Raw genomic sequence first — 20,836 nt, 5'->3', positions numbered from 1 at the left:
TGACCAAGTAATATGACTGCTTGGACAAGTAAAAAAGGAAAAAGATACATATGTACATAAGTTTTTCTCTAAACTCTTTTTATAGCAACTAAAAACTGGAAACCCACTGATTGGGCAATAGTTGAAGAAATCATAGTATGTAGATGTAATGGAGTAAATGTTCAAACCCAGGAAAACTGATGCCGATGGAAGAAGACAGATATTCACATAGAACATATATAGCTACCACAATGCTGTAAAAACAGACATGTTTTAAAGACTTACAAGTGGTTTTTGTTTGTTTTTCAATTGGCAGGAGGTTGGGAAAAGAAAATAAATGCTTATTAATTGAAAATTAAGTAAAAGTTCAAAATAATGATAAATTTGGGGCACTAATGCTTTTTTAAAATGACACACTAAATATACTGGGCTAAAGCTTTATGCTGCTTGAATTAAACAGATTTCTAACAACAAAAACATTCAGCTCTCACCTGGGGGGAGAAGGGCAGTTTCCAAGATCAGTCAGGGAGTGATTTTGTTGGCAGGGATAGGAATGCATCAAGTAATACGTTTGATTCAGAGAACCCATAAGCACATACAAGTAATACACATTACACTATAAAGTGGACTGAGGAAATGACTTACCATCAATAGCCACCAATATGGCGGTCTGCCCCTTCATTTCGTGGTTTGTCATGGCGTCACTGACATCAGTGGATATAGTCAAACCATTTCGTCGCATCCATTCCCGGTTCCCAATCAGCACAGAGTAGGTCTGGGATGCTGCTGCACCTGTGCGATAAAACATTTACTGGGTCAGTGCATATGGCCAGAGAGGGATAAAAAACAAGCTAAAATGTATATACCAGCTTGATTACAAAATCCCCATGTTTAATTATCCTGGAAAAGAGTTAGCCAGCAATTTCCATCCTGCCTATCATAATAATATTGCTTATAGAAGGCCCAAAAAGGAAAATATAACATGTAAAGTAAGCACTTACAGACTTCTGACAATACACAGATTCTAACTCTCTGTAGTCTCATTTTGTGTCTCCAGCACTTAGCATAACACAATACCTGGCATATTATGGGCATTTAACAAATATTTACTGATCATTTTTTATAACATTTTATAGTTCAAATTCTGTCTCAGATACCAACTAAGCCTTTCTCAGTCAGTTTCCTTATCTGTAAAATGGAGACAATAAAAGCACCTCCTTTCCAAGGTTCTTGATCAAATGAGATGTGAAGTACTCTGCAAACATTACCTAGTGCTATATAAATGCTATCTATGATCATAGAGTATCTTTCTTCTGCCTTTAGCAATAATAGTTGGTTCTTTTATTGCAGAAGTTCATGCCCTTTTTATATTTTGAAGCCCTTTTGGCAACCCAATGAAATTTAAGAACCCTTCTTCTTAGAATATCTTTAAATGCATAAAATGAAGTACATGAGATTATATAGAATAATGTTTATATTAAACATGCTGAGATACAATTGTCAATTTTTTTAAATAAAACAAGTTTGGACTCCAGATTAAGTATCCCACCATGTGGAATTGTGAACACATCCAGCCATTCTGGAGAGCAATTTGGAACTGTGCTCAAAAAGTTATCAAACTGTGCATACCCTTTGATCCAGCAGTGTTTCTACTAGGCTTATACCCCAAAGAGATACTAAAGAAAGGAAAGGGACCTGTATGTGCCAAAATGTTTGTGGCAGCCCTGTTTGTAGTGGCTAGAAGCTGGAAAATGAAAGGATGTCCATCAATTGGAGAATGGCTGGGTAAATTGTGGTATATGAATGTTATGGAATATTATTGTTCTGTAAGGAATGACCAGCAGGATGAATACAGAGAGGACTGGCGAGACTTACATGAACTGATGCTGAGTGAAATGAGCAGAACCAGGAGATCATTATATACCTCAACAACGATACTGTTTGAGGATGTATTCTGATGGAAGTGGACCTCTTCGATAAAGAGAGCCTTAATTGATCAAAGATGGACAGAAGCAGCTACACCCAGAGAAAGAACACTGGGAAATGAATATAAACTGCTTGCATTTTTGTTTTTCTTCCCGGGTTATTTATACCTTCTGAATTCAATTCTCCCTGTGCAACAAGAAAACTGTTCAGTTCTGCACATATATGTTGTATCTAGGATATACTGCAACCCATTCAACATGTAAAGGACTGCTTGCCATCTGGGGGAAGGGGTGGAGGGAGGGAGGGAAAAAAATCGGAACAGAAGTGAATGCAAGGGATAATGCTGTAAAAAATTACCCTGGCATGCGTTCTATCAATAAAAAGTTATTAAAAAAATTAAATTAAATTAAATTAAAAAAAAAGAAAAGTATATGTACATAAAAAAAAGCTTAATGTTCTCCATGATGTCATGCAAACTTATGTAGAATCTGAATAGTAAAACATAAAGTGAATTCTGATATACATAATATATTTAAAATAAAGTTAATTAATTCTTCCTTTAAAAAAAAAAGTATCCCACCATGGCTAGTGAGACTTTCTTAGTACAAAATGTAATGATTCTTTCTAATGTATCTTGATAACATATGTATATTGTATCTTGATACAATATAATGTATCTTGATACAAATTTTTCCTAAGGAATCAGTAAGCTGTCTTATCCTCTATGGCCCTTTTTAAGTGGAATAAGCCCATCCTTTAAATCTCCAGTATATAGCATAGCATCCTGCACATAGTAAGTCACTTAATAAATGCTTGTTGAATTGACCTGAATTCATCATGCCAGTCTGCAAAGTGTCAGTTTTCAAGGGCAGTCATGTTAGGGACTATTAGGACAATTTCTATTGCCTCCCCTGGAAAGGTCAACCTGGAGCTCCATTTTTGCTGAAGAGTATCTAGTGTATGTAATGTTTAATACCATAACTCCAATCCTCTGTCACAGTCAGAGTAAGCATAAAGCAGTCATGGATTTAGGATACTTAGTTATTTCCATGTATTCAAATCAGATATGCCTGAGTCTTGAGTCCTCGGTTGCCTATTTTCTCAAGATCAGGGATGGCATAACATTATCTAAGAGGTGAAAGTCACCTTCTGTTGCTAGATTTGGGTAATTTGTGTTTAATAATTGGCTGATGAATTTAATTATATTACCACTGCTACTAAACCATTCATAAGGATTCCTACAGGCTGTATATTAACTTAGAAAGGCACATATGAACAATATCTACTTGCTATTATATTTTTACTTACTTTGTTAAATATTTCCCAATTACATTTTAATCTGGTTCTGGTCACACATGGATGTTGCTACAATGTAGCCTGCACTTGACACCTCTGCTTTATACGACTTCTCTTACATAATTTTTTGTTTATGATTGTTGCAGCCAATTTATCTAATACATTTAAATGTATTTCTCTGTTATCCTTTGGATTGCCCTTAACTTCAAATTTTCAGAGACTAGAGTATTCCATTAATCACTGCCATGCTTACACTAACATACTTAACACCATGCTTGGAACATATAAATGGGTGCTATATAAATGGCAGCCACATTATCATCATCACCATTGTTGTTATGCATCACTGGAAAAATAAAGCTATTTAAAAGAGGAGCTTTTGTTTCATAAGGCTCAAGAAATATAAAAAGAAGTCTATAATTTCCCTAAGGCAAGAGAGACCAGTTTCTTCTTCAATTCTGGGCCCAATTCACTACCCATCCATAGCATCTGTTCAAATCTACATTCTAATGAACAAACTTTGCCCATGGAGTTGCCCATCCAGTATAAAAATAACTTGGACAACAGGTTCTTTATCCACAAAAGTTTTTCTGTGTGGAAAGTTAGACCAAACTCTTCTGAGAGATGATGGTTATTATTTAGGGGGATTTACAATAATTAGGTTTTGGTACAATCAGCATAATGCTATTAACAGGAAATCTAGAGTATCTGACCATTTATAAGGGATCCCTTTTCAACTTGGACTCCACACTGAATTTCCTCCATAATGAAAGCAAGCAAGATTAAAAAACATACATCTCCCTATTTTTATGCTTCTCTAGCTATTAATAATCACATTTTCTCTGAACAAGTAATGTTTTATCTAGATTTTTCAAAGACTTTTATACCTTTGACACATATATATGTATATATACATTTTTATACAGCAAGTACCTTGTTGAAAGAAAAATGTTAATGTGATGTTTGCAACACTAATCTTACAATCAGTAAACAAAAAATGTGATTTTTGTGGAATATGTTTTATGATAAAGCCTGTTCACTTTTAATCCCCCTTGCTGAACAAAAAATAAGAATCTTGTAAATGCTATACTTTGGACTTGGAGTCAAAGATTTAAGCTGAAATCTGTCCTCAGACATTATTAGCTATGTGTCCTTGGGCACAATATTTAATCTCCATCTTCATCATTTTCCTCATCTGTAAAATGACCCAAGCTTTCTCCTGAAATAAAGGAATATCTTTTTCAGACCATTACTCCTCCAATAATATTGAATAGCTATGATTCACACTATTAGTTCTGAAGAAGTGATGTTAAAGACCACCCATAAAGCAACGGATGAAGCTGGAGGACTTGATCAGAAGTGTAAATGATGTCATCAAATAAAGGTATGCTAAAAAGATGATAAGTTGGTTGCATTGAGGGAATGAGGAATATATGATGGACAAAGTGGTATCTTCAGGATGTTAGGAAAAGGTGAGGAAGGTTTTCAGGATTTGGAGTGGACTCTTCCTAGATAAAAAAATAGATGAGAAGGTCACACCAAGAAAATGAAAGGACTGATGGACAGACTGTGTTCCACTAATAGATCATTTTCAAGGAGTCAGGACAATTCAGGTTGGTACAACCATCTAATTTTACAGATAAGTAAACAAGTGAAGCGGCTTGTCCAAGATGACATAACGAGTAATTCACAGAGCCAAGATTCAAACTCTGGCCTTATGGTTTACAAATCCAATGTTCTTCCTATTATACCAAACTAGCCCTAGCACAAACTATATAAGATTTTTGAGCTTTTTCTTCCTTGATCCGCCTATCTCTTAATATTTTACTTCACCTTCATCAGAGGGATAAAAATAGAAAGAAAAACATAAAAAAGATTATTAAGCAAAATAGATGGATGATATAATGAAGGCTGAGATCATTTTTAAAAAGGGAAAGGATCTACATGTGCAAAAATGTTTATAGCAGTCCTTTTTCATGGTAGCAAAAATATTGGAAATTGAGGGGATATCCATCAATTGGGGAATAACTGAACAAGCTGTGGTATGTGAATATAATAGAATATTATTATGCAATAAGAAATAATGACCAGACACATTTCATAAAAACCTGAAAAGACTTATATGAACTTAGTACAAAGTAAAATGAGCAGAACCAGGAAAACATTGTCCGTAGTATCAGAAACACTTATGTGAAGACCAAGTATGATCGAATCAGCCCTTCTCAGCCATACAATCATCAAAGACAATTACAAAGAACTCCTGAAAGAAAATGTTATAAAGATAAAGAACTGATAGACTGAATACAGATAAAACATACTTTTTCACTTATTCTTTTTCATGATTTTTCCCTTTTGATCTGTTTTTTCTTTCACAGCTGTGACTAACATGTAAATATATTTTACATGAGAGTGCATATATATTATCTCTATCAAATTACCTGACATTTCAGAAAGAGGGGAGGGATGGAAGAAAGATTTAGAACTAAAAATTTTGTAAAAATAAATGCCAAAAAATTGTCTTGACATGTGGTAATTGGGAAAAAAACACTATTAAAAATAAATATAATGACAGAAATGAGGGTGGGGTGGGAGAGTTATCTGTGAATTTCACCAATATGTACTATCATTAGTGTTGAGGGATCTTTAACACCAATGCTACCTCAGCAATACTATATCTGTGAATCCCAAGCATGCCTCAGTAGAATTAAAATGACAAAACAATCCAAAGGACAATAAAAAGATGCATGATGCAGTAACCAATCTCGGTCTGGAATAATTTCCCTCCTCTGCATGTGTAGGAACTACACATCATCAGAGAAGGTCATTCTGTTGGTCTAGTTTGCCAGTTTCTTACAATGAATAGAATTCAATGATAGGGAATAAGAGATGTCTAATGGGAAATGACTGGTGTAAAACAGAAAAAATACCAATAAAACTCAAGTCATCTTATGATCCTCCAATCAAGCTATCTCCATCTCCATAGAAAAAGACATAGACATCTATATCTACACAGATACTTTGTCATTCAGTCATTTTTTTTTCAGTCCTGATCATTTCTTTGTGACACCATTTAGAATTTTCTTGGAAAAGATACTGGAATAGCAAGCTTGCTACTTTCTACTACACTTTATTTGATAGATGAGGAAACTGTGGCAAACAGAGTTAAGTGACTAGTCAGGATCACAAAGCTATCAAACACCTGAGGTCAATTTTGAACCACAAAGATACGTCTTCTTGCCCTAAGTCCAGCACTCTTATCTAGTACTATCTAGCTGCCTACGGATAGATAGATAGACAGATAGATGAATAGGACAAATACATACACACACACATACAGATATGATATAGATATACATATATGTAAAATGATTGGAGGACCATAAGGTCAAATGACTTTAATTATCACCTTTGTTTTATATACATATGTAGAGAAAGATCATGATATATTTATGAAATAAATCAATATAAATAAATTTTATATATTTACTAATGTACATATTATATATACTTATTAGTGTAAGAAGGCTGAAGCATATTATTTGTGTATGAAAAGTAGCATTAAAAAACATGGATAAGGTTGGGTATGATGAAAAACAGCTAGGGGTCATTTACGTATCAAAATGAAAGGCAAGAGAGAGACAGATGGAGTGGTTCCCATGAATTTCTATCACATAGGTACCAAGTCTCTTTGTGAGCAGTAAAACTCAGATCTAAAACTAGACTATATGAAAGACTATGGAGTCTACCTCAATCATTTTACACATGCGAAAACTGAGGCCCTGGGAGAATAAAAGATTTAGTCAATGTCACACAGGTAGAAAGTATCAGAGGCTAGATGTAGATCCAGGTCCTTGCATCCACAGATAGGGCTTTTCCCACTGTACCAGGATGTTTTCCTAAGCTAGGGAAAGGATTCCATGTGCTTTAAGTACAGGGAGTATGGACAATGATGAAATTACCATTTTCCAGAACTACCAAAGTAAAGTGTGATACCCTTATCTCCCATTACCATTGAGCATTGTGTGGATTAGAAAAGGCTTTTGTATGTGACTTGGCTATGTAGCACATCCACCCATATGCACACCTTTTTCCAGACTAAGAAGGAAATTACAACAGAAATACTTGGCAAGGTTGCCTCTGCGGTTTGGCACAATTCCACTTATACCTAATCAAGTTCTGACTACTGATTTCTCCCCAGAACTAAAGACAATGATTAATGAAACCTTTTTCAGTGGGAAAGCTGCCAATACCATTCAGACGACTTCTCTGTTCATTTAAAGGGTCTTTGCTCCGACCCAGGATGGCTTCCACATTGCTGACTTTACAGCCAATTCCACACCCTGGGACAGCTTGGAAGTCCATGCAGTATCCTAGGGTTTCAGTTCCAAGTTCCTATGAAAGAAAGTCAAAATGGAAAAAAAGAAACAGTCAGATGGAAGGAAGTGGTGGATGGAAAAAGAGGAATGAAGTGAGGAAAGAGGAATGAAGCAAGGAAAGTGGAAAATGTGAATGAAGGAAGGAAGTATAAAAAAGACAGAAATGTTAGAGAATGTTAGATATAGAGACAAATACAGATACAGAGAGACACACAAAAAAGATTAATTAACTCTCTTCTCAGTTTCTTTTCTTTCATTGTTGCTAATACCTTGTCCCCACTCATATTGTCCTATACTTAGACTGTGCTCTGGTCCAGTACTGCCTATTGTATTGTTCCAAGCTGTACAAATGTCTCCTCCATAAACTTTTCCTGCACAGGGAGAAGTGATCCCTCCTCCCTCAAAAGTATTCTTCTCATGCTCTAATATGCATATTTCCTATGTGTTTATCTGATTTTTGTTTTCATTTATACCTATTGGTGTACCTATTTCACTCAATCCACCACATATATCAAAAAATTCAATAACAATTCAAACAATGTCAAATACTGATTAATCTTACCTAAAAAATGTAATATAAATCAAGTTTCTAAAGAAATGAGTTTCAATACAAATTGAGATTGTACAGTACTTTCTGTAAAATTGCTCATGCTAATTTTCAATATTTACTACTCACAGACAGTTCCAATTGTCTCTGGTCTGTGTCTTAGTGGGAATCTACTACTTTTACCATGATGATCAAGATGTCAGAAAAAAATCAATAGAGCGACCCAGTCAAAGAAAGATCTGTGGTTGCTCAACATCAAGGCTGAAAATCTTGCCAAAATCACCTTGGAATTTACTTGAATTTTATAGGGTCTTCTCCATTATTTCTGTGACAACTGAGCATACATTCTTGTTGGCATGAGGCACTTCTAATTTATGAGGCATAACCATGATGGTGTTATGTAGTAAATAGAAAGAATATTGGCTTTAAAGTCAAGAAGAGCTAGGTTCAAGTTCTACCTCTGATTCACACTGGCTAGATATGACCCAAAGTAAGTATCCTAGGAAAGTCAGACTGCAAGTTACAGAACAGATGTCTATGTGTACTGGTAGAATGAAATATGTCTATTATCAAGGAAATTACAGATCCCATTTACAAAAAAAAAAATTCCTGCATACAAAGTCTAGCCAGGAATTCTTCAATTCTATAGTGGAACCATATGATCACTGCCCTTGGTGATATAATGGAATAGACATATAATAAAGGGACCAGGAAGTCTTAACTACCAAGGCATTAAAAATGAACATACAGGACAAAGACTAGGACTTTACAGACTGTGTACCTACCTCTTTGCAGTACTTAGTGACAGCCACACCCAGGGGATGCTCACTGCTAGCTTCAGCAGTCCCAAGCACAGCCAGAACTTTCTTCAAGGGTAAGGAAACCATATCGACCAGCAGAAGAACTCTCATGACTTTGGGGACACCATAGGTGATGGTTCCAGTTTTGTCAAACATCACTGTCTTGATCTGTCAGAAAAAAAAGCATTGGAATGATCACTGTGGCAGAGTGGAAAGAGCACTACCTTGCATTCCAGGACACAGCATTAAGCCTCTGCCTCTTGTTACCTGTGTGATCCTTCAGTTAACTGTATAATCATTCTAGCTCTGAAGCTATAAGATGAGAAGGTTGGACTAGACAAGTTCTAACTAGTTCCAAATCTATGACTGATTATATATGATCCTAAGTTCCACCGCCAGAATCAGAGTTAGAAAAGACATTTGGAGGTCATGTCTTCTGGTAGAATCTTTAATACCTAAGTCATCTCAGAAAAATTACAGTCTATGCCATTTAAAAAGCCCCACAAAGAAAAAGATTTTGCACATCCTTCTAAAACCAAATCTCACTTACAGAAATTTATTCCCATGTCTTCTCACTAAAACCAGGATGAAGCCCAGGCAAGATTACATACAGGTAAAGTCTTTTGGGACACTCATGTATCAATTTTTGTAAATAAACATAATTCTGACAACAGAAAATTCTATTATTTGGAGCACATTTATTTTATAGTAAGTCAAGTTATATGTTTCTGAAGCTCAAAGGTCTAGAGGTTCAGAAACACACAAGAGACAAAGTGATTTTCAAACCTTAAATAGGAGCACAAAAATGCTTTAATGCAGACTTATATTAAAATAGAAACAAAGACCAATTATTAGCCTTCCTTTGTATGTTAACACTGGGTTTAAAGCTGCCTAATATTAGATTCAGGGGCCCAGGCTTGCAAGGATGAGAATGAGAACATAGTTAAGTAGGTCTGATGAAAGGGAGAGTTTAAATATTCAAGAATATCTGTTGTTTTGTGGACTTGCCCAGATCACAATACTATGAACTATCAACTAACAACTTATCAACTATCAAATCAAAAGTGATGACTTCTGTCTCAATGAAAGGCAATAAGCAGTCATTCTAAAACCAGTTTCAGAATTTCAGAGCTTGAAGAGACTTCAGAGGCCATCTTGTCCAATCTGTACACATACTTGAACTGAAACCACTTAGTCTCAATGACACATCATGATTCTATGGTGTATGAACTCTATCCCAACAGTACCTGAGAATACACATCACTGTATCTGGGGAGTCCAAACAGATGCTTCCTCCTCAGAATCCTCTCAAAGAAGACCCAATAAATTCAAATCCAGTTTTCTTTTAACTCTCAGCAAAGTACAAAAGGGACAGTAAGCATCCCTACCCTGTGTGCCATTTCGAGGGGCTTTCCTCCTTTGATGAGAATCCCATTTTGGGCAGCCACCCCTGTTCCAACCATTACTGCTGTTGGTGTAGCCAAGCCCAGAGAACAAGGACAGGCAATACACAATACTGTGATGGACGTCTGGAATGCAAACCGAATGATCACTTCTGTCTGGGAGATATGTTTGTTAGCACTCTGAAAGTGAAGAAAAGAAGCAGGTTGGGATTTAGGCAAGAATTCTGAAATTAAAAGAAAAATTAAAAGAAAATATTGAAGAAGACTCCAATCTTGTTAGGAGCTGGGATTCAGGGAAATTGCATTCTAATTTTGATTTTCTCTGACTGGGTAGTTTCAGGCAAATCATTTAATTGGTTCATAACTCAGTTTTCCTATGTATAAAAATTGAATATTCTACTGATTTCCCTCAAAGATGTATTGTGGATGAAATCTTCCCAATTAAATAATGCTCTACGTCACAACTCAAAAACTTGGAAATGTTTTTAAAAACCCAAAATGCAGAAAGTGCCAATTCATGATTTCACATACAGTATTTTTTTTCTGCTCTTTCAATCAGGAAGTTTCATGATCATTGATTTTTGTCACATTTTAGTAAAAAGGAAAAGAAAAAAAAATAAAAATTTTAAAACTGATAGCCATCCATCTACTAATGCTTTATGGCAATATGAGTATTTTAATATAAATTGAAAGTCCCTGGATTAAGTTAGCTTGTTTTTAGTGTTCTAAAAAATTTCAGTTTTAAGATAATAAAGAAATGTTTCTTTTACTCAAGATCCAGTAAAAAACATTTTCCTGAATTAAAAATATTTAAACACAATTTCCCGTTTCTGCCTGTATTTCAATAGATGAAAATACAGGTTTCATTTACAAAAACTCACAGGGATAAGGACAGGAATCATGACTCTATGATCAGTATAGGGAATTGACAAGTGTGGAAACTGTCTCTATTAATCCATGTTGACTTCTCTGCAATTTACAATCTTAGAGTTGCCTAGAGCAGAAAAGTCAAACATGCAGCTCAGTGACCACAACATTCCCAGGTATAGCCCAAGAAAATAGAATGTACTAGGGAAATATTTGACAAAATAAATATAATAAAACATAAATATAAAAAAATTAATATTTGGTATTTTCAAGTCAGTATATAGTCTCATAGGGATCCTTAGGTTGTGGTTAGGAGCCCCTAATTCTATCTGAGTTCCCTGGCCTAGAACACTAAGGAATTACTTATTTGCCCAGGGTCACACTGTTAGTACCTGGTACAGGAAGGACTGGAAACTAGGCCATCTGAGCTTCAAGGCCAGCTCCCCATTCCACTATGTCACATTATCTCTGCTATGAAATATAACAGTTTATGGTTCTTACACAAGTAAAATCTGTGTCCATTAATGTGTATTTAAATATTTCTGTTTGACTTTTCACAGAAATAAACACAGATCTTAACAACTGGAGCCAATATAATAAAAATAGCAATCCTACTTAAATTAACATACTTATTCAGTGCCATCCTGATTAAACCACTAAGAATTATTTTGTAGAGCTAGAAAAATGGTAATAAAATTCACCTGAAAGAACAAGAGGTGAGAAATAATAAGGAAATCAATGAAAAAAAAAATATGAAAGGTAGTACAGATTGAAGTATACTTGTCATTTCCTTATTTTCCTTGCTTTTTTTTTTTTTTTAAACTTTTGCTCCCCCAACATAGCTAATACAGAAATATGCTTTGCATGATTTCACATTGCTTGCCTTTTCAATGGCTTGGGGGAAAGATGAAAGGGAGAAACTTTAGGCCTCAAAATTTTTAAAAATGAGTGTAAAAATTTTTTAACATTAAATATTTGTGTAAGGCTTTTAAGTTTGTAAATTTTTTATAAATTTAAGCCACTTCAGCCATTAGTATCAAAATCCAATGGTCTATACCTGTTTGATATAAATCTGTATTTAAGTTACTAGAATTCAACAGAACCCTGAGAAATTATATGAACTTTGTGCTTTGGGAACAATTCTCACAGAGCAAAGTTATAGGAATATACTAGTACATCATCTGTTAGCTCCTCCGTGATTTTGCAATTAAAAAAGAAAGTTCAAATAAAACACAAGGAAGCATGGAACATCAGAAATACAATAAAATCCTATAGTTGCCATGACTGAATTTTAACAAAAGGGTAAACTGAGGCAGATTTCTACACAAGAAAACATTTATTAGCCAGAGCACACTACCCATCAATAAGTGGGTCAATGGCTGCTTCCACTAATTCCAAAAACCATGAGCAAGAAGACAGTTCTCCTTACATAGGGTTTGGGCAGGACAGAACAAAGAAAACATTTACTTTTTGGTACATGACATCATGCAATTAAGGGCAACGACTGTTATGGAGCTGAGATGTAGGAACAACATGACTACTGGAAGTTTGGTAATGGGGTCTAGGAAAGAACCTTCTTTTTCTCTCATGAGAGTATGAATTGATCATCATCTGGGCACAGGTGTGAGATACTGGGCCAGACTTTTGGACAGAAACCCAGACACTCATGCTTAGTGGCAGAAAGCTATCAGGTCCAAACTCCTTTGCTTTCTCACACACCCTCTAAGTTCATTTAAATTCCTTGAGGGAGGAAAACTTGAATTTAAAACTTCATGCATTACATGCCAGTTGAATTCTGAACAAAGTTCAGAGACAAAAAGTTATGACTTAAGAAGTTCTGGGACAAAAACCAACTAACTATAAATAGGATCAATAAGAAAATGATATAGGATCAATCTTCTCATGGTCCAACTTTTTAATCTTAAAACAATTTTTCTTTCTTACTGAATGACTTCACTTGTCCCTCCCAAGCTCCAAAGTCTCAGCTTTTGTAGGCAATCAAGTTAACTAACCCAGGCATTAATGTGAGTTCTTCTACCAATAGCTGGGATATTTGAGTTCGGCAAATACTAAAATACTGCTCATTTGCTTCTACATATTGTATATCTAATCGATTCTACTGATCAATCTATTTCTTAGTACTAAAATTATTTTGATGATTACTGGATCATAATATAGTTTGAGATCTGGCTTGGGTTACCTTCCTTTTCATTCCAGAGAAGTATTTATATTTTGCTTTTGTCACAAAAGAACTGCCACTTGATGTCAGAAAAGAATGTATTGGGATATCTGCCTATTGCTATGTTAAGTACTATTTTCAAAGAAAAGCCACATGGAATAGTGGATAGAGAGCTGGCTCAGAAACTAAGAAGAATTTAATTGTCTCCTATGAGGCATATTGGCTATGAACTATGGGAATGTCACTACACCTCTTAATGCTGTAGGGCACTTCTCTAAAAGCATACTTTTGGAGGAAATGCTGACCTACAGTAGTAGAGGGAGTTTTTCTAAACCACTGAAATCCCAGGTCTAGTTTCTAATCCTATTGATTTCAAAATAAGAAATGGCATCTTATTTGTCAATATATTTTTAATGAATCCCTCTAAGAGAATCAGTGATGGAGAAATAACAGAAAGAAAGGTAGCTTCCTAAACTCTAACCCTATGATAAAAGACTAACAAGTATTAAATTGTTCTAGATAAGAAAAATCAAAGTTTAAAACAAAACTAAAAAGCTAAAAATATTACTTCTCACACTTACTTTGCCCATATCATATGAAGCTTTTTGATGTTAATTTTTAAAGTATATTTTTCTCATTTTCCCAAATGTATAATAAGCAACTTGAATGAAGGGCTGGTGATTTGTTGTATTCCTGACAGCCTGATCACAGTGTTGAACCTAGAAGGTACTAAACAAAAGTGATAATACACTCATGCAAGTTTTAATGTAGGGTGGGAATGCCTTTACATTCAAAACTAAGCTCCTAAAGACACATTGTTAAAATAATAAGAAACTAATTTGTTTTTGACAGTAATCACAATGGAAAACACAGAGTAATGGTGGTCATGTTGAATCAGAAGCATCTGGTAAATGGACCACCCTGCCTCTGTCTCACATTTGTATAGCCAAAAAATGAAATAAGCAAATACAATGAATGCAATGGATAATTAAAGCCTGATGACTTGGGCACTGAAAGAAAGACATTAGTTGCAGTAGAATGTAGAAAACCAATGTAATCCAGGCACTCAACTTACAGGAAAGTATTTTTCAACAACACCAAAATCGATAAAACCGATTACAATCCATACCACCAATGTCACAGTTGAAGTGAGGATGATGAATGGGACAAAATATCCACTAAATTTGTCAGCCAGTTGCTGAATGGGTGCCTATGGGGAAAAAAACAAACAAAAAGACAACAAAATCATTGGAACTTATAAACAAAAAGACAAATAATGCTATAGGCATGGATCAAGAAAGTAATGAACAATCATCTCTTTCCTTAATCATTTCACTGACCAGCCATACTGAGGGAAACTGAATGGGCTCCTATGAAGATCTTAAAATAATTTCCAGAGTGAGGACACCATAAGGCCATATCCAGTGTTTGCCAAATACTCTGGACATTTTCATTACCTTTGACATTTGAGCTTCCTCTACCAGTTTCACAATTTGTGCCAATGTGGTGTCAGACCCAACATGAGTGGCAGTAACTAGCACCGAACCATGTGTATTGATTGAACCGCCAATCACTGTGCTCCCTGGTTTTTTAGTGACCGGCATTGCTTCTCCTGGAATGGGGAAAAGGGAGGAATGCTATGAGCTACATTTGCCATCAGCATTTAGGTGTCCTGGAAAATCCTGTACAATTTCCCTGAAGTAAAATTCAATCAATACCAGCTAACCTGTGATGAGGGACTCATCTGCCATGGTGCTGCCTTCTAGGACTTTTCCATCCACTGGGAACTTTCCCCCAGGGACTACCTTGATCACATCATTCCGTTGGACCAGCTCTATAGGCACTTGTTCCTCCCTGCAATAAATATTACTAAAGTAAAAAAAAATGGAAAAGTAAAAAGCCCAAGAAAGGAGGATAGTTTAGTAAAGCTTGTGCTGCTTTGGAGTCAGAGACCTGTAAGTCTCTTCACTCCTCCCAAACTACAATTCCTAATCTTTAAGATAAAAAAGATGAATTGGATGATCTCTACCATTCCTAAGATATAAAACTTATAAAGGACATTCATTTATATTTTCTCATCACTGGAACTATATTCCATTCAAAGAGATAATTCTCTTTTTAAAATGCTTAAACATTTTTTAAAATGAAATTTTCTTTTAAACAAATGTGCCTTTTCTCTTTCCCACTTCCCTTTCCCCTTGTAAGAAAGCATGAAAAACAAAGTCCTCTATTATAGTCAAGCAAAACAAATTGTTGGGTTGGCCATGTGCAAAAATATCTCAATCCTCTGAAGCTGCCCCTTTCATCATGTCTTACACAACATACATAGATCAGGACTTGTTCAACCACTCTCCAATCAACATACAGTTCCTCAGTTTAAAATTCTTTACCGCCTTAACAGTAGGTGCTGTAAATATTTTTGTGTCCTTTCTCTGACTTCCTGGGGTATAGGTCTAATAGCAGTATCACTGGGTCAAAGGCTATGTATGCACAATTTAATAGCTTTTTGGGAAAAGTTCCAAAAGGCTTTAATAGCTCCTAGATCTATCAATGGTGCATTAGTGTACTTGCTTTCCCACATTCTCTTTGGCATTTCCTTTTAAGTAAACTTTGTCAACTGATGTATATGTATGTGAAGAGGTGCTTTAATTTATATCTCTCTAATTATTAGTGATTTCAAGCATGTTTTTATAGAACTATTGACAGTTTGGATTTCCTCATCTGCAAATTGCCTTTTCATATCCTTTGACTATCAATTGGAGAATGGCTCTTATTCTTAGAAATTTGAATCAATTCCCGACATATTTTCAATTTGAGACCTCTATCAGAGAAATTTTCTACAAAAATTTTTTCCCATTTATCTCCTTCTTGCTAGGTGAGACAGTTGCACAATGGATAAACTGGTGGGCCTCGTATCAGGAAGACCAAAATTTAAGTCTGGGTTCACATTTACTAGTTGTGTGATCCTGAGCCTTGGTTCCTAATTGATAAAATGAACTGGAGAGTAAAATGGCAAGCCATTCCAATATCTTTGCCAAGAAAACCCTAAATGGGGTCACAAAGCTCCAGACACACTTAATAACTTCTATTTTTAGTTGCATTGGTTTTGTCTGTGCAAAAATCTAAATATAATCAGACCTGTCCATTTTACCTTCTAGTTAGTTATGAACTCTTCTCCTCTCCATAGAACAAGTAATTTCTTGATTTTCTAATTTATGATCTCACCCTTTTTGAGTTTTCTTACTATATGATGTAATGTCAATCTAGACCTAATTTCTGCCACACTGCTTTCTAGTATTCTGAACAGTTTTTGTTACACAATCAGTTTTTGTACCAATAGGTAAATACTTGGATTTATCAAATATTAGGCTATCATGTTCTTTTGTTCCATATCCTGTATATATGATCTGTTCCAATGATCCTGTTTCTTAGTTAGTACCAAATTGTTTTAATGATTACTATTTCATAGTGTAGTTTGAGATCTGGTACTTTTAGGTGCCCTTCATACCTTTTTTCAACAAATTACAATTATTGAAATGTCATTATTCCGGATGAATTGTGATTTTTTTCTAGCTCTATAAAGTAATTCTTTGGTAATATAATTGTCATGATACTGAATAAGTAAATTAGTTTTGGTAGCACTACCATTTCTATTATATTGCTTTGGCCCCCACATGATCAATTAATATTTCTCCATTTATTTAGCTCTCTATTTGTGGAAGGAGCATTTTAGAGTTGCATTCCTATAGATCCTATGTGTGTGTGTTAGCAGGTAGACTCTTAGGTACTTTTTATTTTTTGAGCTATTTTAAATGGAATTTCCCTATCTTTGCCTGTTACATTTTGTTGCTAATAACAGAAATGCTGATGATTTAGGTTTTGATGTTTTTAAAATACTCTTTAAATTGTACATCTTTCTCAACTAATAGCATCACCATCTCTCACCTTTAGTCTCTTCATTAGGTGAAGGAGGAGTGGAAGGAAGGGAAAGAATTTGGAATTATACTTTTTTATTAAAGCTTTCGATTTACAAAGCATATGCAAGGGTAATTTTTCCAATATTGATCCTTGCATAATCTTTTCTTCCAAATTTTCCCCTCCTTCCCCCATCCCACCCAGCTATCAGGTAGTCCAATACATGTTAAATATATTGAAATACATGTTAAATCCAATACATGTATACATATTTATACAATTATCTTAATGCATAAGAAAAATCAGATCAAGAAGAAAAAGAAAAACTGAGAAAAAAAGGCAATCAAATAACAACAGAGAGAGTTTCTAGCCACTTCAAAGAGGGCTGACACAAACATGTTTGCACATGTGGGTCCCTTTCCCTCCTTTAAGATCTCTTTGGAATATAAGCACAGTAGAAACATGCTGGATCAAAGGGTATGCACAGTTTGATAAATTTTTGAGGATAGTTCCAAATTGTTCTCTAGTATACTTGGAACCGTTCAGTATTCCCACATCTATCTCCTCCAACTTTCACCATTATCTTTTCCTGTCATCTTAGCCAATCTGAGAGGTGTGTAGTGGTATCTCAAAGTTGTCTTAATTTGCATTTCTTTGATCAATGAGCGATTAAGAACATTTTTCATATGACTAGAAATGATTTTAATTTCTTCATCTGAAAATTTTGTTCATGTCCTTTGACCATTTTTAAATTGGAGAATGGCTTGATCTATTATAAATTTGAGTCAATCCTCTATATATTTTAGAAATGAGGCCTTGAACAGATGCTTTGGATGTAAAAAGTTTTCCCAGGAACTATAGGGTTTTTTATTAAGTATATTAAAAATGATAAAATAGAAAGAAAAGGGGGAACAAAGACAGAGATTGGTCTACTGGCAAATTCTCTCTTCACTTCAAGTACCCTTCATAAAAGAAAATATTTAGATCATTCAATGTCTATTAATTAGCAAAGATGCAACCTATTTGGCCTTTCAAGTTTTAGTTTTTAAGCTGGGTTTGAAGTAAGATTGATGAGATGAGATTTCATTAGTTTATTTAAAAACAGCAATGGCTGAAAGGTTTGTGACAATAAACAAGGAAATCATAGTAGGAGGAAATCCCCAAACCAGCTATCCTGCTTTCTACTCCTGGTTCCTCACCTCATAAAGGCTAAAAAGAGAGTAAAAGGCTTTTGTATCGAAGCCTTTTATTACCTAGTTTTGACAAAGTATTTTGATTTAGAGACACTCATAATTCACTCCAATCAAGAAGATAACTTCTCTCTGATTAATACTTTAACTATGGTCCAGTATGAACTGAAATCTGAATCACATCTATTCCTTTAGTGACTGGCACTTTTATAAAACATGATGTTTTACTTCTAGTAGAGATAGGTAAGGTTGTTGTTATTATTTTTTTAATCACATTGATTCTGGACAAATGTATGCTAGATTAATGTATAAAGGACTATGTATAAAGTGACTAATCACTATTTTTATCGTCACCACTTTTAGAATAAAACCAGCTGTCTGACAGAAGTAAAGTACATAAGCACTTGAGGGGGAAAACAGACTTAGTTCTGCAAAAGCTCTTATAAAGAAGCTTTTTTATGTTGTTTTTTGTTGCATCTAAATGCATTAGAATGATTATTCCTAAAGGAAGCAGAGAGAGGATAGAACCAAATGCATCCAAGTTTTATTTCCATTTTCATTATTTTCCAACATTCTAGCATTTATTATGCGCCACATACTAGAGACACAACAAGATTCCTGCAATCACAAACAAAAGCAGGTACATACAGGTAATGGATATTTATTTACTCCATGTTTGTTGCACTAAAGCATACTTTCCAGTCTGAAGCCTATTTCAACAAAAAGTTGTTAAATGCCTACTCTACACAAAGCTGTTTCAGCAGATACTACAAGAAAGAGTAACTAGAATAGGCTGGACTGCCCAAGTTCTTTCCCCAAGCTAATTAATGAAATGAAAAGGAAGCAATGTCATATGATAGAGAATATTGGATTTAAGATTCGAGAGCTTGGGTTCTACTCTTAGCTCTGCTATGTCTGTAATCTCTGGCTTTCAAGGTTCTCTTATACTAGATGATAACAGATGGACTCTGGTGATTCCAAATCCTGAAATTTTCTCCTCACAAACTGATAAAGATCCAGAGAGGACAAAATGAGGGGCCAAAGTCACTAGGATGAAACTGATTAGTGACAAATATAAAGCCCCAATGTTTGTCACTGGGTAAAGTGGTGGTAGGTTCTCAAATGCCCCACAGCAGAGTACAAGGTCCGACTATCAAGCTGGTGATGGAGCACCATTTGAGAACCAGCCAAGATAAGTTTGGACAAGCATCTCATCTAACTGGCTAGAGTAACAATTTTTATTTTTAAACATGGCAACCCTTGGAGTGAACCATCATAGAGGATCTGCAATCTGGATACCAGGAGAAGTGTCCATATTTATCAAATTATAGATCTTTGAAGAAATAGTTTGCCTTTTAAAAGTATAAGATTCTGTAATTTGGCTTTTAAAAATCATCTATACAAGCACAGGGTGGAAAAGAATGGCTAGACAGCAGTAAATATGCCAAAGATCTGAGAATTTTAGTGACCTAGAAACTCAATGTGAGTGAACTGAATGATGTGCAAGCTGACATTGCATTAATAGAAAAACTGTACAGAACGAAAAAGATGATAGTTCTGCTGTGCTCTGCCCTGGTTACACACCTAAAAAGTTAGTGCCTGATATATAGCAGACACTTAATAAATGCTTACAAATTGATTTTCTTTAACTGCTAGCTTAACTGGGAAGCATCATTTCTTTTAGGAAGTGACTTCCACACCCTTACAGGACCAAAATATCTCGTAAACATTAGCAAACAAGAAGTGGCATTATTATTATTAATCTCATTCTACTGAGGGGAAAACTAAAGCAGACAGAAGTTATGTCCTCTAATCACTACTAGCACTCTGGTACTTATTTGACTATTTACTTCTTTGTGTTGTCAATTATTTTTTTAAAGCTAGGTCCTGATTAGGGTGAATAACGAATCCTCAGAAGGTTCTGAAAAATTCTAACTCAAAATTATTTAAAGTTAGTATTATATAAAATGTGGTAACTGTTTCAGCCTACGGAAAATATGCCATATACATTCAAATAATGTAAGCACTTTAGGAGATTCATTATCTTATGTCCCCAAATAAATTAAGTGTAAAGGAAAGCATAATGGATTGGAGATGGAAGGGCCTAGGATTACCATTTACTAGGTTTACCTTGAGAAATACAACCTTTAAGGTCCAAAGTTTTGATCAATAAAATAAAGTAGAATAGATAACTGTCAAATGATCAATAACCATTCACTAAGTGTCTACTCTATTCAATGCTTAATGTGGCATGCCAGGAGTACAAAGACAAGAGTAAAACAATTCCTGGTTTTGAGTTTATATTTTCTTGGAGAGGTACATATACAGAGCATCCCAAAAGTCCTAGTGCAAGTTTAA

General features: G+C 34.9%; 1 protein-coding gene across 1 annotated transcript in view; it reads right to left on the bottom strand.

The window, feature by feature from the left end:
- Window positions 1-20,836, bottom strand: part of ATP7B (ATPase copper transporting beta) — a 55,417-nt gene that overhangs the window by 15,450 nt on the left and 19,131 nt on the right. Inside the window, exons 9-15 of the mRNA XM_051987384.1 lie at window positions 15,100-15,227; window positions 14,831-14,985; window positions 14,449-14,583; window positions 10,313-10,507; window positions 8,910-9,092; window positions 7,425-7,593; window positions 625-771 (exon numbers count right to left, since the gene is read on the bottom strand). Of these exons, the coding sequence (XP_051843344.1) occupies window positions 625-771; window positions 7,425-7,593; window positions 8,910-9,092; window positions 10,313-10,507; window positions 14,449-14,583; window positions 14,831-14,985; window positions 15,100-15,227 (1,112 nt within the window). The remainder of the gene's footprint in view (window positions 1-624; window positions 772-7,424; window positions 7,594-8,909; window positions 9,093-10,312; window positions 10,508-14,448; window positions 14,584-14,830; window positions 14,986-15,099; window positions 15,228-20,836) is intronic.

Source organism: Antechinus flavipes, chromosome 3 (genome assembly GCF_016432865.1).
Source record: "Antechinus flavipes isolate AdamAnt ecotype Samford, QLD, Australia chromosome 3, AdamAnt_v2, whole genome shotgun sequence".
NCBI classification, from domain to species: domain Eukaryota; kingdom Metazoa; phylum Chordata; class Mammalia; order Dasyuromorphia; family Dasyuridae; genus Antechinus; species Antechinus flavipes.
The sequence above is the reverse complement of the archived record's forward strand: the minus strand, read 5'-3'. Positions and strand labels throughout refer to the sequence as shown.